The following is a 23,091-nucleotide window of genomic DNA, read 5'->3' on the forward strand; positions in this document are numbered from 1 at the left end:
TGAGAGTGTGTGTGTGTGTGTGTGTAGTGCAATGGTGATCATTTGTAATGTGACATGAACCCAAGGTCCCGGTTGAGGCCCTCCCTATGGGTACCGAACTTAGCTATCAGCCTCTGCTCGGCCACTTTCCTCTGCTGCCTGTCCCGAAGTCCATCTAGGAGGATGGTCACCCGAAGGTCCTAGGCTGAATGTCCTGGACCACTGAAGTGTTCCCCAACTGGGAGGGAACCCTCCTGTCTGTTGATTGTTGTGCAGTGCCCATTCATCCGTTGTCGTAGCCTTTGCTCGGTTTCCCCAATGTACCATGCCTCCGGGCATCCTTGCCTGCAACGTATAAGATAGACAACGTTGGCTGGGTCACATGAGTACCTGCCACGTACAAGGTGGGAGGTGTTCCCACGCGCAATAGTGGTATCTATGTCCACAATCTGACACGTCTTGCGCTCACTACACACACACACACACACACATGCGCACACACACTTTCTCACACTCACAACCTCCAACCCAGACAGACACACACACATAGACAGACAAAGACCCACATGCACACATATATTTTGTGGGGTGAATTTTTTTGTACTTGCAGAGTTACATTGCACTTTGCTCAAAAACCACATACATTCATGTAGAACTCTGAGCTCAAAAACTGCATGAATTTATGTACAACTCTGTTATCTCACTTTTTAGATTGGAATCAATCTAAACATCAGGTCATAGACAGAGAACACAGGGGGCCAACACCTTCAACATATTGTCTAGCTATCACCATTGTTAACAGCTAACCCGAGAATGCAACTTTTAAAAAAAGGGTTTTGTGATTTACACATGAAAGAAATGAAACTATCACTGTATTCTAACAGATGAAAGGCTTAACAGACAATCAATTCTTCAATGTATAATTTCAGTTACATCACACTGCAAATTTTTGCTATAAATTCTGTGTTATGATCGAGCCCTCCACTATCACCAGATGAAGGAGCGTGGCTCCGAAAGCTAGTGTGCTTCCAATTAAACCTGTTGGACTATAACCTGGTGTTGTGTGATTTTTAACTTTACTCAGGGTGGGTGGTCATAAACATCCCTTACTGGAGCAGGGGTTTAGGGTGAGAGAGAGAGGTGGGGGGAGGATTAGGGTGAATGACAGAGGTGGGGCACCATAAACATTCCTAACCCCCTCTACCCCGTGTCCCTACCTCCTGTCACAACCCACCACCCACAGTCAATTACCCTGATCAATCCCCTCCCTGCACCCCCTTTCTCCTGTCCTTTCCCCATTTTACAACACTCTCTCCCCCATTCTGTCATTTTCCCTGTCTCTTCCCTCTCTTCCTCATCTTTCCACTGTCATTTCGCCCTCCCTTGTCCCTGTTCCTCTTCCCTTGCCCCTCTTTCCCCACCCCCTTTAACCCTCTTTTCCCACCCCATTTAGTCCAATCTTTTCACATCAATGTCTCCTTGCTCCCAGGTATAGAAACACATTATTCCAATTTTCATTGAGTTTTAAAAATATTTTCTTTACAGGACCAAAGGAAATGGCCAATCGATATACAGACAAGCAAACTCTTGGGTAATTGTCCGCACTGGTGATTCATTTTCCAACAAGTTGTACAGGACAGAAGGAGATCATTTGACCCAACATGTCTGTGCCAGCTCTTTGAAATTAGCTTCAGCTCCCCACTGTAATTTTCCACATTTCTGCAAACATTCAAGTATTCCATTCTATTTGGAAGTTGTTACTGTATTTATTTCCACAGCCTTGCAGACAGTGTATTCCAGATCGCAAGTTATTCAAAAATAGAATTCTCCTCATTCACCTCTGAGTCTTTTGTGACTGATCATAAATCTACTTTAAACATATTTTGCTGCTGTTTTTAACTTTAGAAGCTAAGTGGATGTAAGTCTTATTGCAAGTGATAGTCAGGCAGTCTGAAACTTCAGAGAGTGTTTTAAGTGATTTGTAGCAATTGCCCAGAGTCAGCTAAGGAAACTCTCCCTGAGACACCAGCTATTCTGAATCTGAAGCTGCGTCCTGTCTCAAGGTCTGCAGGTCCTCTGTTGATTCAAGCAAGATTATGAGAGAGAGAAATAGAGGCCATTTCTTCAGTGGCTCAGGTACCACAAAATTCAACACTGACATTCTATTACTGTTTTTGCTGTCCACAATGTGGCTCTCATTTTCCCTGTGTGGAAAAGGTGTTTCCTGCAAAGTTGTGACAGTGTCCTTGTGCACAATTGGAATGCAGCAGTAAACAGGAAGGAAGATTTAGGGTGTAGGTTTGCTCGCTGAGCTGGAGCTTTGATATCCAGATGTTTCATTACCTGGCTAGGTAACATCATCAGTGGCGACCTCCAAGTGAAGCGAAGCTGTTGTCTCCTGTTTTCGATTTATATCTTTCTACAAACCTTGCAGGAACGAAGAGCTGGTGCGTTAGAGTCAGTTTGCTGCAATTTACCATCTTCAGTGTTTGATGCTTAGAATTTCTGGGACAGGGGCTTGCAAAGAGTTTAAATATCAATAATCCCTATAAAACAGTTCTTTTAGAAAATCCTAAAAGGTTGTCAATAACATAATCATATTTTTGAAGTATATGTGATAGGTGTTAAGTTTCAGCTTTTAAATGACATTGGAATGAGCTGGTGTTGAATGCACCAACCCAGTGATTTCCGTTCTCTGTTCCCTGATTGCTGTCAGTCTTCACTGTGGGTGTTGAGTGAAGGTTAGGATGACATTGGTGGAGTTGTTGTGGCACAGGGTGAAGGTCATTTCCATCCTCCTCACCGCTGACCCCCTGTAGTCAGTTCACAGGAGCATCCAGTACAGTTTGGAAAGACAGATTTGCACACATGTAGCACCTTTCAGAACGTCAGGACATTGTATAACTGCATTACAGCCAGTGATGTACTGTTTGAAGCCACTCTAGTGATATAGGAAACACAACAGCCAATTATTCCATAACAAGCTCTCACAAACACGATCTGCTTTTATCGGTATTGATTGAGGTTTAAATATTGGCCAGGCCTGCAGGGAGAACATTGCTGCTTTTCTTTGAAACAATGCACCTGAAGTGACAGATGGGATCTCAGGTTAAAGTCTCATGTAAAAGACGGCATCTTTGACATTGCAATACACCCTCAATATTGGCCTGGGTTTTGTAGAGCATCTTATCAAGAAACCATGTATAGGCTAGACCAGAAGGCAGATGAATATATCAACATGCACAACAAATAAAAGAGAATATTAAAATCCCGGTAATTATGTTGTTTCCTGAATGTCTGGAGAGTGTGCTTCACAAGTATTTTGTTTATTGTCTTCCTTAGATTGGCTGGTGGATAGACGGCATTGCAAGCTGAAATGGCAGAATGCGGTGTTGGTAATTCGGGAGAAAATAAACAACGCAATCCAGGATATGCCGGAGAATGAGGAGATCAAACAGCTCCTGTCAGGATCATGTCAGTGCCATTTCTGCAAGCGTCATCCCCATAGCCTGCATGTGTAAAAAGGATTTGCGACGAACTTTGTAATAGTCCAGAGGCAATGCTCATTAATCAGAGGCAAATTCTGTCCGTTTGGCACTTTGAATAGACTGCAGCACCGAAACAGGCCACACTTTCCACTGAGTCTGTGGCAGTGATTTTGTACCATATGAATCTTCCCATTTGACTTCATATCATCCTCTCAAAGCATTTTTCTGTTCTTTTTTCATCCTGCCTGTCTAATATCCCCTTAAGTATATCAATAATTTTGAGTTTAATTCTGTTCACTCACAACCCCTTGGCTCTTTGGACCTGCTACACTTTGATTTTAAAATTCTCAGCCGCCCTTTCAGTTTGTAATTGTTCTGACTAGTCCCTATCTCTCCAACCTCCTCCTGCATTGCAACTTCTTACAATTGTAAATTCAATCTTTTGAACATTCCCAATTTAATCGCTTTACCATTGACAGTCATGCCTTCAACTGCCTGAGCCCTAAGGTCTGGGAGTTCCTCCCTCCAAGCTGTTTTGGTTAATATTTGTTCACCTGTCTGAATATCCTGTTCTGTGTTTTAAATTTTTGTGTTATGACACTTCTGTAATGTGTCTTAAGACATGTTGCTATATGAGAGGTCCTATATAAATGTAGGTTGTTAAAGAATGTGCATGTGCTGTATCAGGTTTCACAGCTATCTGGCCCTGAGCCTTCGCCGAGATTGTGAGTATTTGGTAGACCCAGCATCATCTGATAAAAGTCAGGCCACGTGTGTTTTTGTTGGTATCCCATTTCTTTCCAATTGACGATTAAATGTTCCCTCTCCTGCAGATATCCATTATTTCCATTGCTTGCGAATTGTAGAGATTCTCAGAAGGACAGAAGCTTCTACAAAGAATATTTTTGGTGGTTACTCCTCTCAGCGAATGAAGGTAAACTTGTTTGAAATTTCTTGGTTTTTTTAGGTTTTCTTGCTTTTAAGTAAAAGTCCAAACTAAGCTCCTCTCTGTATCTTTTTGTTGCTACAGGACTGGCAGGAAATAGTGTGTTTATATGAAAAAGACAATGTCTATCTCGGTAAGGAAGCCGTTTTACAGAGATTTTACATTATACACGTTAAAGGCCAGGTGCCCCTGAAGCTTAGCTGTCTGCTTGGGGCACAGTGGGTAATGCAATAATCTTGGAGTTAGAAGCCCCTTGGTTTGTGCCTCATTCCAGGGAATTCAATCTGTAAGTTCTGTCCTCACTGCAATGCAGCACTGAGGGTGGGCCGAGCCTGTCTTAGGTGATGTTTTGTTTTATAAGATCCTAAACCAAGGATGTTAAGAATTCCACAGCGTTATCTAAGGAAGAAGGAATAGTAGAACATCCAATTATACTGTCAAGCAATACACAAATCAAATAATCTGAAGCATATTGCAGTACACATAAAAAAAATTTAAAAAATTTCAACCAGCATAACTCCCTGTGTTATGAAAGTTGCTGTGTACACTTATCACACTGCAGCACCTACTCTGCTGGGCCATTCTCATTAATCCGTGACCAGTTTTTATTATAAATGTAGAAAGTTAACACCCTGTTACATAGCAATTTGGGGTGCGTCTAATCTGTGATCTGTTTTAGTCAGGGCCAATCGGCTTCTGACCACCTCCGTAATTGGAGAACATTGGCCACGTGTCACATTATTTCTGAGGCTCCAAAAGAGCAGGTTGAATTTCAGAAATAATCTGAGACACTTGTGTCCCTGGCATCTCTGCTATTGCAAACTCTCCTGTGCACGCACGACTCGAGGGAAGTGGGGCAGGAATGTCACAGGACTAGCAATCCAGAACCTCGGGCTAATGACCTCTGACATGAGTTTGAATTCTGCCATGGTAGATAATGAAATTTAACTTCAACAAAAGTCTGGAATAAGCTAAAGATAACCTAATGACGACTGTATTGCCACTGTTGAATGTCATAAAAACCCATCTAGTTCCCTTAATGTTCTTTAGGGAAGCAAAAAGGCATCCTGACCTGTCTGGTCTGTATGACTCTGGTCCCCCAGCAATGTTATTGACTTTTAAAGCCCTCTGGGTAATCAGGAATGGGCAATAAATGCTGCCTAGCCAGAGAAGCTGACATCCTGTGAACAAATGTAAAAAAAACCTGCAGTTGCTAGTAGCTGCCCCCACTCTAAGCTGCCTGTTTTGCTCTCAGCAGCTCGCTTGCCGAATGGAAATGGGATTGGGAGTCTTAAAATGACAGGAGATGCAAAGTGGAACCTCCACCACCAGAGCTCTTGGGCATGCCCATGAGATATAGCATTGGGTTTTTTTCTGCTTTGTATGCAGTACATCCAAGATTGCTGTTAACATGCATAACTCAGAGCAAACTTTACCCAAAACTCAGAACAACTCCCCTGTTTTGAGAAGTGTGTTTCAGGGCAGTGTATGTTTTTTATGAGGATCTGCCTTGAACCACAATTCAGCATTTGATCAGTGCCCTCTTGCATCCGAAAGCCTACGGTGCAGTGCATACAGCAACGAAGCAGATCTGGAGGAGAAAATGAGGACTGTAGATGCTGGAGTCGAGAGTATGGTGCTGCGAAAAGCACAGCAGGTCAGGCAGCATCCGAGGAGCAGGAGAATCGATGTTTCAAGCATAAGCACTTAATCAGGAATGTTCTAATGCTTGAAACATTGACTCTTCTGCTCCTCGGATGATGCCTGACCAGCTGTGCTTTTCCAACACCACACTTTTTGACTCTGATCTCCAGCATCTGCAGTCCTCACTTTCTCCTATTCCCAACAGCTCACCTTCATAACAAGTTCCACATTTTCCTCTCTTTCGGGGTTAAAGAACTTGTTTTTTTTTAGATTACTTACAGTGTGGAAACAGGCCCTTCGGCCCAACAAGTCCACACCGACCCGCCGAAGCGCAACCCACCCATTCCCCAACATTTACCCCCTTACCTAACACTATGGGCAATTTAGCATGACCAATTCACCTGACCTGCACATCTTTGTGACTGTGGGAGGAAACCGGAGTACCTGGAGGAAACCCACGCAGACACGGGGAGAATGTGCAAACTCCACACAGTCAGTCGCCTGAGTCGGGAATTGAACCCAGGTCTCTGGCGCTGTGAGGCAGCAGTGCTAACCACTGTGCCACCGTGCTTGTTGTCACCTCTCACTGGGTATCATAGCATCCCAAGTGTGAAATCAGGCTGTTCAGCCCATCAAATCGACACTGACTCTCCAAAGAGAATCCCACTCAGACCCATCTCCTCACACTGTCCCTGTAATCCTGCATTTCCCGTGGCTAACCCACCTAGCCTGGACACTATGGGCATTTTAGCATGGCCAATCTACTTAACCTGCACATCTTTGGAACGTGGGAGGAAATCTGACCACCTGGAGGAAACCCACGCAGACACGGGGAGAATGTACAAACTACACACAGATAATCACCTGAGGCTGGAATCAAACCAGGTACAGTGACTCAGCAGTGTTGACCACTGATCCACCGTACCATCTGGGTAGTGCACAGTTAATCAGCCCAGCTATTCCTAGAGTCATTACAAAAGGTAAAAATTTAAAAACAAATAGAATTCCCCAATGTACTGATTTATAAACTTTGGTTGATGGAAATCACGGGGCAGGTGGTTATACTTAATAAGGCCAATTGTTTATTACAGATAAATAATCTCCGGCTATTGGTGAACAAGCATGAACCGTTGGCATGTAATTCTTCTACGTAAACTTCTAACTCCTTACAAGCTCTATCTACCTTACACAGACAGTCAAGGAACAAAAAGCAAGTGTTATGACGAGGGAGAACTGAGAAAATTCAGTGTTAACAAGATAAATTGAGAGGGATCTTGCGCTGATCAGAATGTTGCTTCTCGGTTTTCCTTCTCCACGTATTTTGACTGGTTTGCTGGAGGTCCACCACAACTAGGTCACACCTATACAAGGTCTTTGCCTTGTTAAAAGTCGCAGCTTATAACAATTGTTGAAAGAAAAATAAACTGGATTTCTTCAGTATTAAAGTAGTTTTTACTGCAGAGAACAGGGAAAACTTCTAAACTGGTGGCAGCCTGATGACTTCTCACTGGACTTTTCACAGTCCCAAGCTGGTCCAATGCTTGAGAGCCCATTACTTTGTTGTTGGGAGGTGGGGCCTTTATCAATGATAACTGGTCACTAGCCCATGAACCAATCAGCAACTTGTTGTTGACTGAATCTCCATTTTTACACACCCTTGGCTGCAGCTCATCCACACCTTCTCCTATGTATTACTTGAATCAGCAGCTGTGTAAACAGTGCTTACAATGAGTGTGAGGTGATCTGCTTTCAGGAACATGCAGTAATCTGTCAATTTTTGGTTTAAAAATATTTTTTTTTCCTCATTTCAGTCCATAATCAAAAATACAGGAAAATAGAAAAAGGTACAGTATTTAATTCAGTGATTATCTTTCAATCATGACCCTGAGTATTCGGTTCCTCCACAAGTGGAAATATCTCTCTGTCGACCTTAAAGACATCTCAGGTCACCCATTCATCTGATTTTTTTTATCAGTCTTTCCTCTCAGTTATATATTTTTTCCTATTATGTGTTTATAAAGTTTCCCTTTAAGTATGATGCGCATTCTTACAGAGGTGTGCTTTCTGTATTTTTTTAAATAACAGCTGAACTCTCCAGTTTACTTGTGCGAAACGTAAATTACGAAATTCCATCTTTGAAGAAGCAGATTAGTAAGTGCCAACAGTTACAGCAGGAGTACAGCCGCAAGGAGCTGGAGTACATCAACAATGCTGCTGTTTTACGGGAGAGGTTCTTTACTTCCTGCAAGCAGTTTGGAATAAAGGTGGGTCAGCAAGTGTCTGTTCTCTTGACACATCATATAATTCTAGCAAAACAGTAACCAAACATCGGGAGAAGGGAATGTTTTAGGTGTGACAAGAGAATGCTGAAGAAACTGGCAGCATCTGTGGAAAGAGAAACCAAGTTAACGTTTCAATATGACTCTTGTTCAGAATGAGGTCTGTATTCCTTTATGAAGGAAGCTATCGATGCTCAGCCTTGTTGAAGTGAGCTATAAGTGTGTTCACTTTGAAGCTGGGTTATAGCATAGAATTCTGGCTTTGCTTGACCTACAGTTAATTTAGAAGAAGGAAACTCTCTCACACATGCTCTTAAAGGAGGACTCTGAAAAGTCCTGACATCAGGAAACACCAGTTCTGCCTTGCTCTTTGCCCATCTGGTCTCCATTCCATATATAGCCACAGGGCAGGGTAACGTGGGGTATAGGATTTCTCCATCCTGTCATTGCTAGGCACGGCTTGCAGATGGCTGCAATCAGGGAACAACATGAGCTTTCCACAAAAACTGTCGCCGCCCCCCGGCACCGGCCAGGGAATAGGAGTCACAGCTGTGGGATCAGAGATTGGCCGTTTACAAGCAATCACATGGTATACAACAACAGAGCTGAGGACAAAGATCGTAACTCAGGGGTTCGTAATCTCTGGAATTCTCTACCACAGAGGCTGTGGATACTCTATAATTAAGTATGATCAAGACTAAGACTAGTTATAAAGTTAATTGAAGGATATGGAGATAGTGCAGGAAGTGGAGGTGATAGGTGATCCATCATCTAATTGAATATTGCAACAGGCTCAGGGCACTACATGGCCAAATGCACCTGTTTCATATGTCCTTCTGTTGTGATTTAAACATTTTTCATTAAGTAATCTCTGTCAGATCATCAGCCTGTTCTGTTCTGTACCTGCTGTTATCACTGGAGAGAGGTCCTGTAGGTTGGAACGTTGAACATTTTGGCCTTGACGATCATTCAGTTCAGTATTTGTGGGCGGCACAGTGGCACAAGTGGTTAGCACTGCTGCCTCACAGCGCCAGAGACCCGGGTTCAATTCCCGCCTCAGGCGACTCTCTGTGTGGAGTTTGCACATTCTCCCCGTGTCTGCGTGGGTTTCCTCCGGGTGCTCCGGTTTCCTCCCACACTCCAAAGATGTGCAGGTCAGGTGAATTGGCCATGCTAAATTGCCCGTAGTGTTAGGTTAGAGGTATGGGTGGGTTGCGCTTCGGTGGGGCGGTGTGGACTTGTTGGGCCGAAGGGCCTGTTTCCACACTGTAAGTAATCTAATCTATTGTGGAGCTCTGTGATCCACGCAGAGATACACAGTATTCAGGTAACCAACCAAGAGACACTCATCGCTCACCCAAGCTAAATCAGTTGGGTTTTTGGTGTGATTTCAGTCACAGGGTGCAAGTCAGCGATACCTTGATGCTAGGGGGTCACGTGTTTGAACCTTTGAATCTCATCTAGATCATACTTTGCACGTTATGCTTCAGCCTGGTGCTGGCAAAAGGAGCACTTCAAAAATATCAAAAAACAAAATTATTCACACAGCCCATCATGTTTGTGCTAGCTCTCCAAAAGACTTGTTTATACCATCAACACCACCCCCAACTCTATCCCCAAGTCTCCGAGCCCCTCATCCCCGGTACCACTAATAAATTTACTTTTGTATTTTCTCCACAATCTTAACATACATTTAGAAATGTGGTGTCCAGAATTTTGATTAATATTCCAGTTGGGCTGAGCAGTGAATTTTAAAATTCTGGCTTTGTTGCTTTTGTACTCTGTAGCTCTGTTTACAAAATGCTTTTCCCAGAGAGTGGTGAGAATGTGGAATGGTTGACTTGAACAGCAACATTACATTTAAAGTAAAATTGGTCATACGAGCATATGAATTAGGAATGGAGGAGACCACTCTGCCCCACCATTCAGCACAGTCATGCATCATCTGATTACTCCACATTCTCGTCCACAATGGATGACCTTTCACACATGCTCATTAAGAATTTGTCTATCTCGCCTTAAACAGTTTTAACAACTGGGCTTCCACCACATTTTGAGGAAAAGTTCCCAAGACTCTCAACCATATGTCATAGAGTCATAGAGATGTACAGCATGGACACAGACCCTTCGGTCCAACCCGTCCATGCCGACCAGATATCCCAACCCAATCTAGTCCCACCTGCCAGCACCTGGCCTATATCCCTCCAAACATCCTAATCACATACCCATCCAAATGCCTCTTAAATGTTGCATTTGTACCAGCCTTCGCCACATCCCCTGGCAGCTGATTCCATACATGCACCACCCTCTGTGTGAAAAAGTTGCCCCTGAGATCTCTTTTATATCTTTCCCCTCTCACCCTAAACCTATGCCCTCTAGTTCTGGACTTTCCCCAACCCAGGGAAGAAATTTTGTCTATTTATCCTATCCATGCCCCTCATGATTTTGTAAACCTCTATAAGGTCACCCCTCAGCCTCCGACACTCCAGGGAAAACAGCCCTAGCCTATTCAAACTCTCCCTATAGCTCAAATCCTCCAACCCTGGCAACATCCTTGTAAATCTTTTCTGAGCCCTTTCAAGTTTCACAGCATCCTTAAGGAAACCAGAATTGCACATAATATTCCAACAGTGGCCTAACCAATGTCCTGTACAGCCGCAACATGACTTCCCAACTCCTGTACTCAATACTCTGACCAATAAAGGAAAGCATACCAAACGCCTTCTTCACTATCCTATCTACCTGTGACTCTACTTTCAAGGAGCTATGAACCTGCACTTCAAGGTCTCTTTGTTCAACAACATTCCTTAGAACCTTACCATTAAGTGTATAAGTCCTACTAAGATTTGCTTTCCTAAAATGCAGCACCTCGCATTTATCTAAATTAAATCCCATCTGCCACTTCTCAGTCCATTGGCCCATCTGATCAAGATCCCATTGTAATCCTCCTGAGGTAACCTTCTTTGCTGACCACTACACCTCCAATTTTGGTGTCATCTGCAAACTTACTAACTATACCTCCTATGTTCATATCTAGATCATTTATATAAAAAAAAACCTCAGTTCATCTCTGTCTTAAATAGCTGACCCCCTTATTTTTAAACAATGACCCCCTAGTTTAGAATCTCTCACCAGAGGAAACACCCTTCACATCTCACTGGTCAAGCCTCCTCAAGACCTTGTATGTTTCCATCAAGTTGCCTCTTACTCTTCTGAGGATTCAGGCCTAGTCTCTCCCAAGGTTCCTTATAAAACAATCTGTTCCATTCCAGGTATTAATCTCGTAAACCTTTAAACTGTTTCCATTATATTTGTGTTCTTCCTTAAATAAGACGACCACTGTCGCTACTTAACCGGCTGATAATCAAATTCTGGATTAGTGGTGCTGGAAGAGCACAGCAGTTCAGGCAAAATCCAAGTAGCTTCAAAGCTCCTTGGATGCTGCCTGAACTGCTGTGCTCTTCCAGCACCACTAATCCAGAATCTGGTTTCCAGCATCTGCAGTCATTGTTTTTACCTGGCTGATAATCAAGCCCCACTGTTCTGCAAATCTTCACAAAATGTATAAAATCCCAATTAGAACATGAACGTGACCAATTTGACTGCTATTCAGAACAAAAACAATTCACACCAGGTTTTGTCATTATTGTCATACACTTAAATTTTAACAAAAAAATTCTAATCTACTATTATACAACTTCAACTACATAACTCCCAAATGAGCACATATTAAGACAGACAAAAGGAATTGACACACGTACTACTGGCTGATCCAACTTCCTGCCTTTAACTTCATCACCCTTGACCTCTTTATCTAACAGAGCTTTGTCTAACTCAATCTCGATTAAATTCAATATAGCCTCCATTGCTGGCTATAGAGAATTTCACAGCGATGACTCTCTGATAGAAAAATAATTCTCCTCTGTCTTAAAAGGGAAATATCTTAATTTTAAACTGTTTAACTTAATAATTCATTAACTTGTCAAACCACCTTCAAAATTGTACCGAAACGTCGATTTCGAAGCTACTTGGATGCTGCCTGAACTGCTGTGCTCTTCCAGCACCACTAATCCAGGAAAAGGAGATAGGCAGGTAGGACAAGTCCGGACAAGTCATGGGGACAGTGCTGAGTTGGAAGCTTGGAACTAGGGTGAGGTGGGGGAAAGGGAAATGAGGAAACTGTTGAAGGCCACATTGAAGCCCTGGGGATGAAGTGTTCCGAGGCGGAAGATGAGGCGTTCTTCCTCCAGGCGTCTGGTGGTGAGGGAGCGGCGGTGAGGGAGGCCCAGGACCTCCATGTCCTCGGCAGAGTGGGAGGGGTGCTAGAATGGACAGCTAGTTTATCCAGCTGGCACAGACATGATTGGCTGAATGGCCTGTTGTCGTGCTGTAACTTTTCTACGGTCTAATCATGTACCCCAGATCACAGTGTTCGTGCTCCCCTTTTAAAGGCGAGAAATTAACTTGCCTGCCAATGTAACGCAAGGTGAGTGGATCATTCTGCCCTGGTTATAAATGACTGAAGTTTCTGTTTCACTGACTAGGGTAATGATGTCCACCAGGAGCTGATATCCCTCTGCAATGACCTCCCGTCTGGTCTTGATGGTATTGCTGAGGGGACCAGTGATCTTACTGATGCCCTGGAGCTGTACGAAGCCTGTGTGGAGTTTGTGTGTGGCAGGTAAGAATGTGGCAGGAAGCACTCTAACTGGTACAGGAATTACTCTGTAATCACCAAGTTCAGTTTGTCTTTGACCCCATCCTTGTTTTGGGGAAGGGGCTATGTGATGTGAGACATGTGCTGTGAAACATTGCCAAACCTGCAGCTGCATGCTTCTGCCACCAGGTGGGGTTCCTAAGCTGCTGATTCCCTATATCCCCTTAACACTGTGCAGCCTGAGGTCACCAGAACATGGGGCCATAACCTTAAAATTACAGCCACGCTATTTAGGGGAGGTCTTCACCCAAGAGGTGATGAAAATGGGGAAATCTCTTTCCCCCCCCCCCCCCCCCCCCCCCACCCAAAAATGCTTTGGAGCCTGGAATCAATCCACCCTAACCTGCATATCCCTGGGCACTACTGGGCAATTTAGTACGGCCAGTCCATCCTGACCTGAACAACCCTGGACACTACGGGACAATTTAGTGCGGCCATTCCATCCTGACCTGCACATCCCTGGACTGTGGGAGGAAACTGGAGTGCTGGGAGGAAACCCACACTGACACAGGGAGAATGTGCAAACCCCACACAGACAGACACCTGAGGGTGAAATTAAACCAGGGTCCCTGGTGCTGTGAGACAGCAGTGCTAACCACTGAGTTACAGTGCTGTCCCAAAAGTCCTGGCGTGGATCCTCTCAGAGAATGGTGAGAATATGGAGCTTACTATCACAGAGACTGTTTGAAATGAGAAGGAGAGAAGGGAAACTTAGACAAACAGTGGAGAAGGGAATCAAGGAGTACGATCAATTTAGATGAAGAAAATGAGCAGATGCTCAATAGGATAAACTCCAGCACAGACTGGTTGGGCTGAATGGCCTGTTTCATATATCCAATATAATCCTGCAAGCCACCCCGGGCTGCTGAAGCATGCCTGGTGGAATTTCACGGGATCCACAGCACAAGACACCTGAGCTGTGTCTTGATGCTGAGATAATTGGGGAAGAGAGTGCAGCATGTGAAAGGGGAGGTGATGTACTTACCTTCAGAAGACCCTGTATATTCATTGAATTGTATACAGTCAGTGTATACGGTGACACCAAAATGACTAATTGCTCTCTTTTTAAATGTATTAAATGCACCAATGTCAGGCTGTTCAAAATGTACTTTAAACAGGGTGTTTACTTTTGTTGTAAATTGAGGGGCAGGATAGGGCCAGTTGCTCCAACATGCCTGCCCCACACCCTCATCTGCTCTTTTCCCTCCTCACTCACCCTCCCTCCACAACCCGTACTTGCCTGTGTTTAGCTGCTGACTAATTCCAGTGTGTTGTGCATGACAGTGTCTCAGAGCCAATTGCTCCCTTACTGAAACACATTCAACTGAAAGGAAACACAACTGTCTATGAGTGGAGAACTGGACAGGTGCCTTCAGCAATTGAGCAGCCAGCTAACATGGTGATTCAACAACCAACAGAGTCCTCAGACATGGTGAGTGTAATTGGAATGAGCCTACTCTTCCCAACTCAGAGATTCGTTTTAGCAAATGCTGTCCTTGGGACCACACCAGGGTCACTGTATGCTGCTCAGTACAGCATTATCTGAGGTAGCGATCAATGAGACAAAAGCAAATAACTTAAACACATTGGAACACAAATCAGTAAATCCATTTACTATTAGCCCAGATAATTTTTTTTTGTTTTAACACAGCATTTGCAGAGTTTTAAGAAACATTCTAAAAGTTTGCATGTGAGAAAGCTCAAGATTTTGGTGATTTATAGACATCCCATGACTTTGAGTCCATCTGGTCTCATAATATTCAGAACAGTGAAGCCAGTTTTGCTCAAGATTTGGTTCCATTGATGCTGGAACTTACGATGAAACAAGTTAGAGGCAAAAGTAGACCATACAGCCCCTCTAACCTGTTCCACTGTTCACTAAGATCTGTTTGTGTTTTAAATTGTACACTCCCATCCACCCTCTGCCTTTCACGAAACTGTCTACCTCTGCTTTAAAAAATATTCAGTGACCCTGTCCTCCACCCTTTCGGAGGCTGGGTGTTCGAATGTTGCACAACAATCTGAGAGAACAGAAATCTCAATTCCGTCCTAAAAAAGGCAACCCTTAATTGTAAAACAGTGCCCTCCAGTTGAATTACAAGAGGAACCATCCTTTTCATCTCCATCTTGACAAGACCATTGAGGGTCTTAGGCACTTCACATAAGTCAACTCTCACTCTCCTCTAAAGCCCAGGAGAAGCAAGCCCAGCCTGTCCAACATAGCCCAGTAACTCCAGACACTAATCTAGGAAACCCCGTCTAAGCTGCCTCCAATGTACTTATACCCTTAAATAAGGGGATCAAAACTGCATTTAGTGTTCGAGATGTGGTCTCACCAATACCCTGTATAACTGACACACAATATCCTTACTTTCATGTTACTTTCTGTTTATTATGAAGAATTACATCTATTTGCCTCCTGAATTATATTCTGTATCTTATTAAATTCTTAATTTATGCACCAGAATGCCTAAATCCCTCTGCACCTTCCAATTCTGCTGTGTTTCTCCATTTCAGTACAACTCTGCTTTTTTAAAATCAAAATGGAAAACTTCACGTTTTCCCACGTTATATTCCATCTGCCAGACTTTTCCCACTCACTCAACCCTATCTATATCAGGCTGCAACTTCCTTATGTCTTCTTCACAAAATACTTTCCAATATAATCTTGGTGTCATCTGCAAGTTTAGCCACCCCTGTCTTCATTCCTCTTACCTCAGTCCTTGATGTAAATTATAAGAACCCGAGGCCCCATCACAGACCGCTGTGGGACTCCATTTGATACATCCTGCCAGTCAAACAAAGACCGATTTAATACATATTCTCTGCCAGCCGGTCAATGTTCTATCCAGGTCAATATGTTACCCTGTGCACCAGGAGCTTTAATTTTTTTGCAGTAACCTTTTGATGTGGCACCTTGTGAAATGCTCTCTGGAAATCCAAGTACATGCTGTCTACAGGATCTTCATTAACCATAATGCACGTCACTCCTTCAAAAATAACTCCAAGAAATTGTTTAAATGTGGTTTACCTTTGGTGAAAGCTTGTCAAATCTCCCTGAGGTTTTCTAAGAGTGCAGCTATGATCTCTCTCGTGATCGATTCCAACACCTTCCCCAAGCCAGACATCAGCTGGCCTGTAATTTCTTGTTTCTAGAATAGATTAGAATATCCTTTTATTGTCACAAGTCTGGAAGTACAGGCGTGCGTGAAGGTTTACACTGTCACCCCACATGGCACCATTTTATGGACAAAGTCCCCAGGTACTGATACAAAATACAGAAATAAAGGAAAAAGAAAGGGAAAAATGTTATTTTTCTTATAGTTATTCAGAATATAAGTTAGAAAAATGAGAATTAAGTTAAAAAGATAAGCATTATTGATTTTCCTTAAAGAACCTGTGGAACTTCGGTGCTGGGGGCTTCCACACATGGTCTGCCCGGGCTCACAAGCTGCTGACCGCCCGCACAGACCCCAGTCCAACACCTGCCCCCCGCTCTGCCTGGGCCACCCCCCCACTTCCCCCCCCCCCCTCCCCCCCCCCCCCCCCCCCCCCCTCCCCCCCCCCCCCCCAGGCCTCCATCCCCTGGGCCATCCTGTGTTGCTCAGGCCTCCAGCCACTCTACCTCAGGAAAACTCCAAAAGGGGGAAACAAAGAGAAGAAAATTGGAAATAAGCAGAAGGAGCAGAGGAGCATCCTACTCTGACACCACCTTGACCGTACAGATCATTCTTAACCCCTCTCCATCCCTCACTCCTTGAATGATGTTTTTATACTTTCCAGTCCAATGGAAGCTAACTTGAGTCTAGGAAATTTTGTACAATTATATGTATTTTCCTTAAGTGTGATGCTTTCCTTTACTCAGAGTAATTGTTCTCCTTGATCCATCGGAATGCCTATGATTCAGCCGACAGGTGATAAACTTTGAACATTTCGGGTATGTTTGCCCTGGATCACTGTTATCCGGAAAGTCCCACACGCTGCAGCCTTGATGCTCGTCTGACCTCACGTGAACTGCCACTCTTGATGAGTTTTAGTTATTTAATGATATTATTCACTCACTCGAATTGCATTTTATTTAATTAATTATCTTTACCACTATTATGTGAACTATGTTAAAATTTAGGAGAAGTCTAAACCTTAACTACTTCCCAGAGATTCACCAAATTACTTTCTCCTTTCCTTGGAATAGAACTCAGACCAATTTCGACCAGCTACAACGAATCTAACTCAGTCTCTGACTGCCTGCCTGCAATGGGATTTTTCTCTTGTCTGCTTCATAGGTTTGGATTGAATTGGAGTCTGGTTCTTTCTTGTCCAGTCAGTACAATGTGAGGCTAATGCCAGGAGTTTGCCAGAGTCTGAGATGCACTTCAGTAAACCCTGCCTTACATTATCTTGGATGTCCCGTGAATTACTCTGACTGGTTAAGGAATATGAGTAACTAAGCTGATCTTTGTTGCATTATCTGGTCATTTTCAGTAAGAGAAGTGCTTTCTACTGTGTTTCAGATTGACTGGGGAGATGATGAGGAATCTGGAATGGATCAGTCAGGTGATATCGATTGGGGAATCACAGTAGAAGACAATACTGAGGTGAGTCATTATTGCAGTGCTCCTCTCTCTGATTCTCCTGTCCTAATGTTTGTTCTGCTGGTTTTAGTGTGTTTTATTTTGTACTTTCTCCAAGGTGAACAGCGAGGAGCATGGTGCTGATGTGATCGACTGGGGAGATGATACAACTGCTGCTGTGGAAATCGATGTAGTGGAGTCTGGTGCTGAAGGTAACCTCGTATATACATGATTTGGAGATGCCAGTGTTGGACTGTGGTGTACAAAGTTAAAAATCACACAACTACAGGTTATAGTCCAACAGGTTTTATTTGGAAGCACTAGCTTTCGGAGCGCTGCTCCTTCATCAGGTGGTTGTTGAATATAAGATTATAGGACACAGAATTTATAGCAAAAGTTTACAGTGTGATGTAACTGAAATTATATATTAAAAATTGTTTGTTAAGTGTATCATCTATTAGAATGACCATGTTGGTTTCAGTTCTTTCATATGTAAATCTCAGAACTTTCTTAAAATTACATTCTCAAGTGAACTTTAACAATAGGTGTCATGTCGGCCCAGATAACGCATTGAAGGTGTGAGGTGCCCTGTGTGAGGCTGGCTGTGCCCCAATGTTCAGACTGATTCCAATCTAAAAAAGGGATTTACAGAATCTTACATGGATTCATGCAGTTTTTGAGCAAAGTACAATGTAATTGTGCAAGTACAAATTCACCCCACAAACGTGTGTGTTTGTGTGTGTGCGTGTGTGTGCTGGAAGGTAGGAGTGTCTGTGTTAGAGAGTGTGTATATGTGTTTGAGTGTAAAGGGCTATAAGTCTGTGAGGGTGCATGTGAGTGTGGGTGTGTATGTGTGAGCATATGAGAGAGAGATTGTGTATGAGAGTGTCTGCATGAGTGTGTGGGTCTGTAGTGGGGTGTATGTGTGTCTGTGTTTAGTGCAGTGAAGTGAAGTTACCTGTAGTGTGACATGAAACCAAGGTCCCAGTTGAGGCCATCCCCATGGGTACCGAACTTAGCTATCAGCCTCTGCTCGGCCACTTTGTGTTGTTGCCTGTCCTGAAGTCCGCCTTGGAGGATGGTCACCTGAAGGTCCAAGTTTGAATATCCCGGACCGCTGAAGTGCTCTCCGACTGGGAGGGAACACTCCTGCCTTTTAATTGTTGTTGCAGTGCCCACTCATCCGTTGCTGTAGCCTCTGCTCGGTCTCACCAATGTACCATGCCTCAGGGCATCCTTCCCTGCAGTGTATAAGATAGACAATGTTGGCTGAGTCACATGAGTACCTGCCGCGTACGTGATGGGAGGTGTTCCCATGCGTAATGGTGGTATCCATGTCCACACTCTGGCACGTCTTGCAGCATCTGCCATGACAAGGTTGTATGCTGTAGTCCTGAAAGTTTGCTGTGAACAGTGATTTGTTCGAGGTTTGGTGGTTGTTTAAAGGCAAGAAGTGGAGGTATGGGGAAGGTCTTGGTGAGGTGCTAATCCATGTTGCAGGCTGTGAAGAACATGGTGTAGTTTCTCGGCTCCTGGGAAATACTGAACAACGAAGGGGACTCTGTCAGTTGCAGCATGTGTCTGTCTCCTGAGGAGGTCACTACAGTTTCTTGCTGTGGCGCGTCAGAACTGGCGGTCGATGAGTTGAGCATCGAACCCCGTTCTTGTGAGGGCATCCTTGAGTACTTCCAGGTGTCCGTCACGTTCCTCCTCGTCTGAGCAGATCCGGTGTATGTGTAGGGCTTGTCCATTGGGAATGACTGTTTTAATATGTTTTGGGTGGAAGCTGGAGAAGTGTAGCATTGTGAGGTTGTGGGTTTGCGGTAGAGTGTGGTGCTGAGGTGCCCATTCTTGATGGAGATGCATGTGTCCAAGAATGAGACAGATAATAGAGAGTAGTCCACGGTGAGTTTGATGGTGGGATGAAACTAATGATATCTCTGTGTAGTTTTATCAGTGACTCCTCACCATGGGTCCAGAGGAAGAAAATGTCGTCAATGTACCTGGTGTATAGTGTTGGTTAGAGGTCCTGCACAGACAACAAGTCTTGTTCAAATCTGTGCATGAAAATATTGGCATATTGTGGTGCAAATTTGGTCCCCATGGATGTTCCATGTGTCTGGATGAAGAACTGGTTGTCAAAGGTGAAGACATTAGATTAGATTAGATTAGATTACTTACAGTGTGGAAACAGGCCCTTCCGCCCAACAAGTCCACACCGCCCCGCCGAAGCGTAACCCACCCATACCCCTACATCTAGATCTACATCTACCCCTTACCTAACACTATGGGCAATTTAGCATGGCCAATTCACCTGGCCTGCACATCTTTGGAGTGTGGGAGGAAACCGGAGCACCCGGAGGAAACCCACGCAGACACGGGGAGAACGTGCAAACTCCACATTGTGATCAAGGATAAAGCAAATGAGATGTAGGATGGTGTTTGGAGACTGGCAGTTGTTGGTGTTGAGTACTGAGGCTGCTGCCATGATGCCGTCATTGTGGGGGAGGCTGGTGTGGAGTGCTGAAACGTCCATTGTGACGAGGAATGTTCCCGGTTTGACTGGTCCATGGGTGCTGAGTTTCTGTACAGAATCTGTAGTGTCGCAACAGAAGCTGGCGATCCCCTGTACAATGGGTTTCAAAATGCCTTCAACATAGCTAGAGAGGTTCTCACACAGAGTCCCATTGCCTGATACGATGGGATGTTCTATACACACACACACACCAACATGCGCACACTCACACGTAGGTTTGTGGGGTGAATTTGTACTTGCGCAATTACATTTTATTTGCTCAAAAACTGCATGAATCCATGTAAGATTCTGTAAATCCCTTTTTTAGATTAGAATCAGTCTGAACATTGGGGCACAGACAGTCTCACACAGGGCACCTCACACCTTCAATGCGTTATCTGGGCCGACATGGCACCAATTGGTAAAGTTCACTTGAGAATGCAACTTTAACCAAAGGTCTGGGATTTACATATGAAAGAATTGAAACCAACATGGTCATTCTAAAAGATGAGAGACTTAACAAACAATCCAGGTCTTTTTCATCATATAACTTCACTTACATCACACTGTAAACGTTTGCTATGAATTCTGTGTCCTACAATCTTATATTTGACAACCACCTGATGAAGGAGCAGCGCTCTGAAAGCTAGTGCTTCCAAATAAAACCTGTTGGATTATCTCAGTATTGTGTATGGCCTTCACGTGCTCTGGGATGTCCTGAGAATGTAAGAGGCACTACACAAATGCAAGGTAGCACAACATGGAGATTGTTGTTTTCTGTGATAGAGGTAGCACTATCGCAGTTTAAATAGGAAGACACTAGATGGCAGTGCTGCTCATGGAATTTTGACTGTGGCTCAGACCACAGTTTACACAGAGATGTTCACACACTCTCATGCTCACCCACCTCTGATGTGGAGGTGCCAGTGTTAGACTGGGATGGACAAAGTTCATCCACCTCCGTAATTCATGATTCTTGAGGATTGAGAAGCCCTTTTTCTTCATGAGACAACTGACTTGTCATCACTTCTCAGATATAATTCTGAAAAGTAAGCACGTGAATATTGTAGTTGAGAGTGTGGTGAAGGGCTTTTGCCTGAAACGTCGATTCTCCTGCACCTTGAATGCTGCCTGACCAGCTGTACTTATCCAGCACCACACTCTCGACTCTAATCTCCAGTATCTGCAGTCCTCACTTTCGCCTATGTGAATATTATATTCTGAACCAGGTACCAGACCAATTAAGGATAATATTGAAATTCAACTCAATGCAATGCTTTTATAATCACAAATGAATTATTTTTCTAATTTTTCTGATTCTAGGTGATGATGGAGTGGCAAAGGGGAACGATGCTCTAACTATTCTGGAAAACCCGGAAACCAGGAACCAGTTCATTAACGAACTCATGGAGGTAATTTTCAGCTGGAAATATAAATACTGGAAAGATGTTCAAAATACAGTGTTCACGATTGGGCAGGCAAGTGGGACTAGTTTAGTTTAGGAAACTTGGTCAGCATGGATGGGTTGGAGCAAATGGTTTTGTTTCCATGCTGTATGACTCTGTGATAAAAGGTAAAAACAATGACTGCAGATGCTGAAAACCAAATACTGGATTAGTGGTGCTGGAAGAGCACAGCAGTTCAGGCAGCATCCAACGAGCAGCGGAATCAACGTTTCGGGCAAAAGCCGTTGAAGGGCTTTTGCCCGAAACGTTGATTTCACTGCTCGTTGGATGCTGCCTGAACTGCTGTGCTCTTCCAGCACCACTAATCCAGTCTGTGGTAAAAGGTCCTGCTCTGGTGCATGTTAAACACTGCAGAGGGGATGGATCTAATTCTGGCCACAGTGTGGTGCCAGTGAGCACATTTTCTGTTCAAAAGGCTTAACATAGAACATTACAGCACAGTAGAGTAGATTTGGCCCTTGATGTTGCGCCACCCTGTGAAACCAGTCTGAAGCCCACCTAACCTACACCATTCCATTCTCGTCCACATGCCGATCTAGTTATGGAGTTGTGGTGGGTTTGGTACAGATCAATAATCTGACGAAGTTCAGAACAGGTATGAGGGGCTGAATGATCTCTTCCTGTTCCCGTGCTCCAGTATAAAGAAAATATCTGTGAAGTACTTCACGGACCCTGGGGTGAACACTACTTTGCTCCCTTGAAGTTACAATATCTATTCTTCTCCTTGTTCACCTCCACCTTTTCTCCATTTCCTCCTTGTTTTCAGATCTCCAATAATGCTGCTTGTGATGAGACAGAGTATGGCAGCATAAGTGTGTGCACATAACCCATCAAGCACACCCACACTATCAGTATTAATTCCAATATCAATTTCTTATAGAAGCAAAATATTGCAGGTGCTGGAAATCTGAAATTAAAACAGAAGTTGTTGGAGAAACTCACCAGGCCTCGCGGCATCTGTGGAGAGAAAGCAGAGTTAACTTTTCAGGTCCGATTAGACTCTCCTTCAGGACTAATTCACTGTGAGAGCCCCTAGAGTGGAATGAAAAGTAGGAAATCCTTGGCTGATGAGGGTGGTGGCAGAATCCAGTGCAGTTCCCTGCCCTCTGGAATGCTCACTGCTTACACAGGCCTGACAGAGGGAAACTGGTGGTTATCACAGCGAGTGAGGGACATTTGGAGATTGCATGGTCCTTGTACCATTACAGCTGTGAACACTTGCTAGATTTGTTTTGTTCCAAAACATCAGCCTGAAATAACCAGCAATGTTTTTTTCTTTTCACCCGCTTTTGACATTTGAATGAAAGACTTGACTTTCTGTAGAGCTTTCATAACCACCAAATATAGTGTCATGGAGTCATACAGCTGTACAGCATGGAAACAGACCCTTCGGTCCAACTCATCCATGCAGACCAGATATCCTAAATTAACCTAGTCCCATTTGCCAGCACTTGGCCCATGTCCCTCTCAATCCTTTCTATTCATG

At 43.9% G+C, this 23,091-nt stretch overlaps 1 protein-coding gene across 3 annotated transcripts in view; it reads left to right on the forward strand.

Moving 5' to 3' along the window:
* cdk5rap3 (CDK5 regulatory subunit associated protein 3) overlaps positions 1 to 23,091 on the forward strand; it is a 71,424-nt gene that overhangs the window by 41,257 nt on the left and 7,076 nt on the right. For 2 of the 3 annotated variants that reach the window (XM_072561224.1, XM_072561225.1), the window contains exons 2-11: positions 1,525 to 1,570; positions 3,322 to 3,453; positions 4,301 to 4,401; positions 4,498 to 4,546; positions 8,143 to 8,321; positions 12,881 to 13,017; positions 14,338 to 14,485; positions 17,565 to 17,648; positions 17,743 to 17,836; positions 21,463 to 21,551. In XM_072561224.1, coding sequence (XP_072417325.1) covers positions 1,525 to 1,570; positions 3,322 to 3,453; positions 4,301 to 4,401; positions 4,498 to 4,546; positions 8,143 to 8,321; positions 12,881 to 13,017; positions 14,338 to 14,485; positions 17,565 to 17,648; positions 17,743 to 17,836; positions 21,463 to 21,551 — 1,059 coding nt within the window. The remainder of the gene's footprint in view (positions 1 to 1,524; positions 1,571 to 3,321; positions 3,454 to 4,300; positions 4,402 to 4,497; positions 4,547 to 8,142; positions 8,322 to 12,880; positions 13,018 to 14,337; positions 14,486 to 17,564; positions 17,649 to 17,742; positions 17,837 to 21,462; positions 21,552 to 23,091) is intronic. The other variant, XM_072561226.1, reaches the window with a different exon arrangement.

Source organism: Chiloscyllium punctatum, chromosome 42, assembly GCF_047496795.1.
Source record: "Chiloscyllium punctatum isolate Juve2018m chromosome 42, sChiPun1.3, whole genome shotgun sequence".
NCBI lineage: Eukaryota > Metazoa > Chordata > Chondrichthyes > Orectolobiformes > Hemiscylliidae > Chiloscyllium > Chiloscyllium punctatum.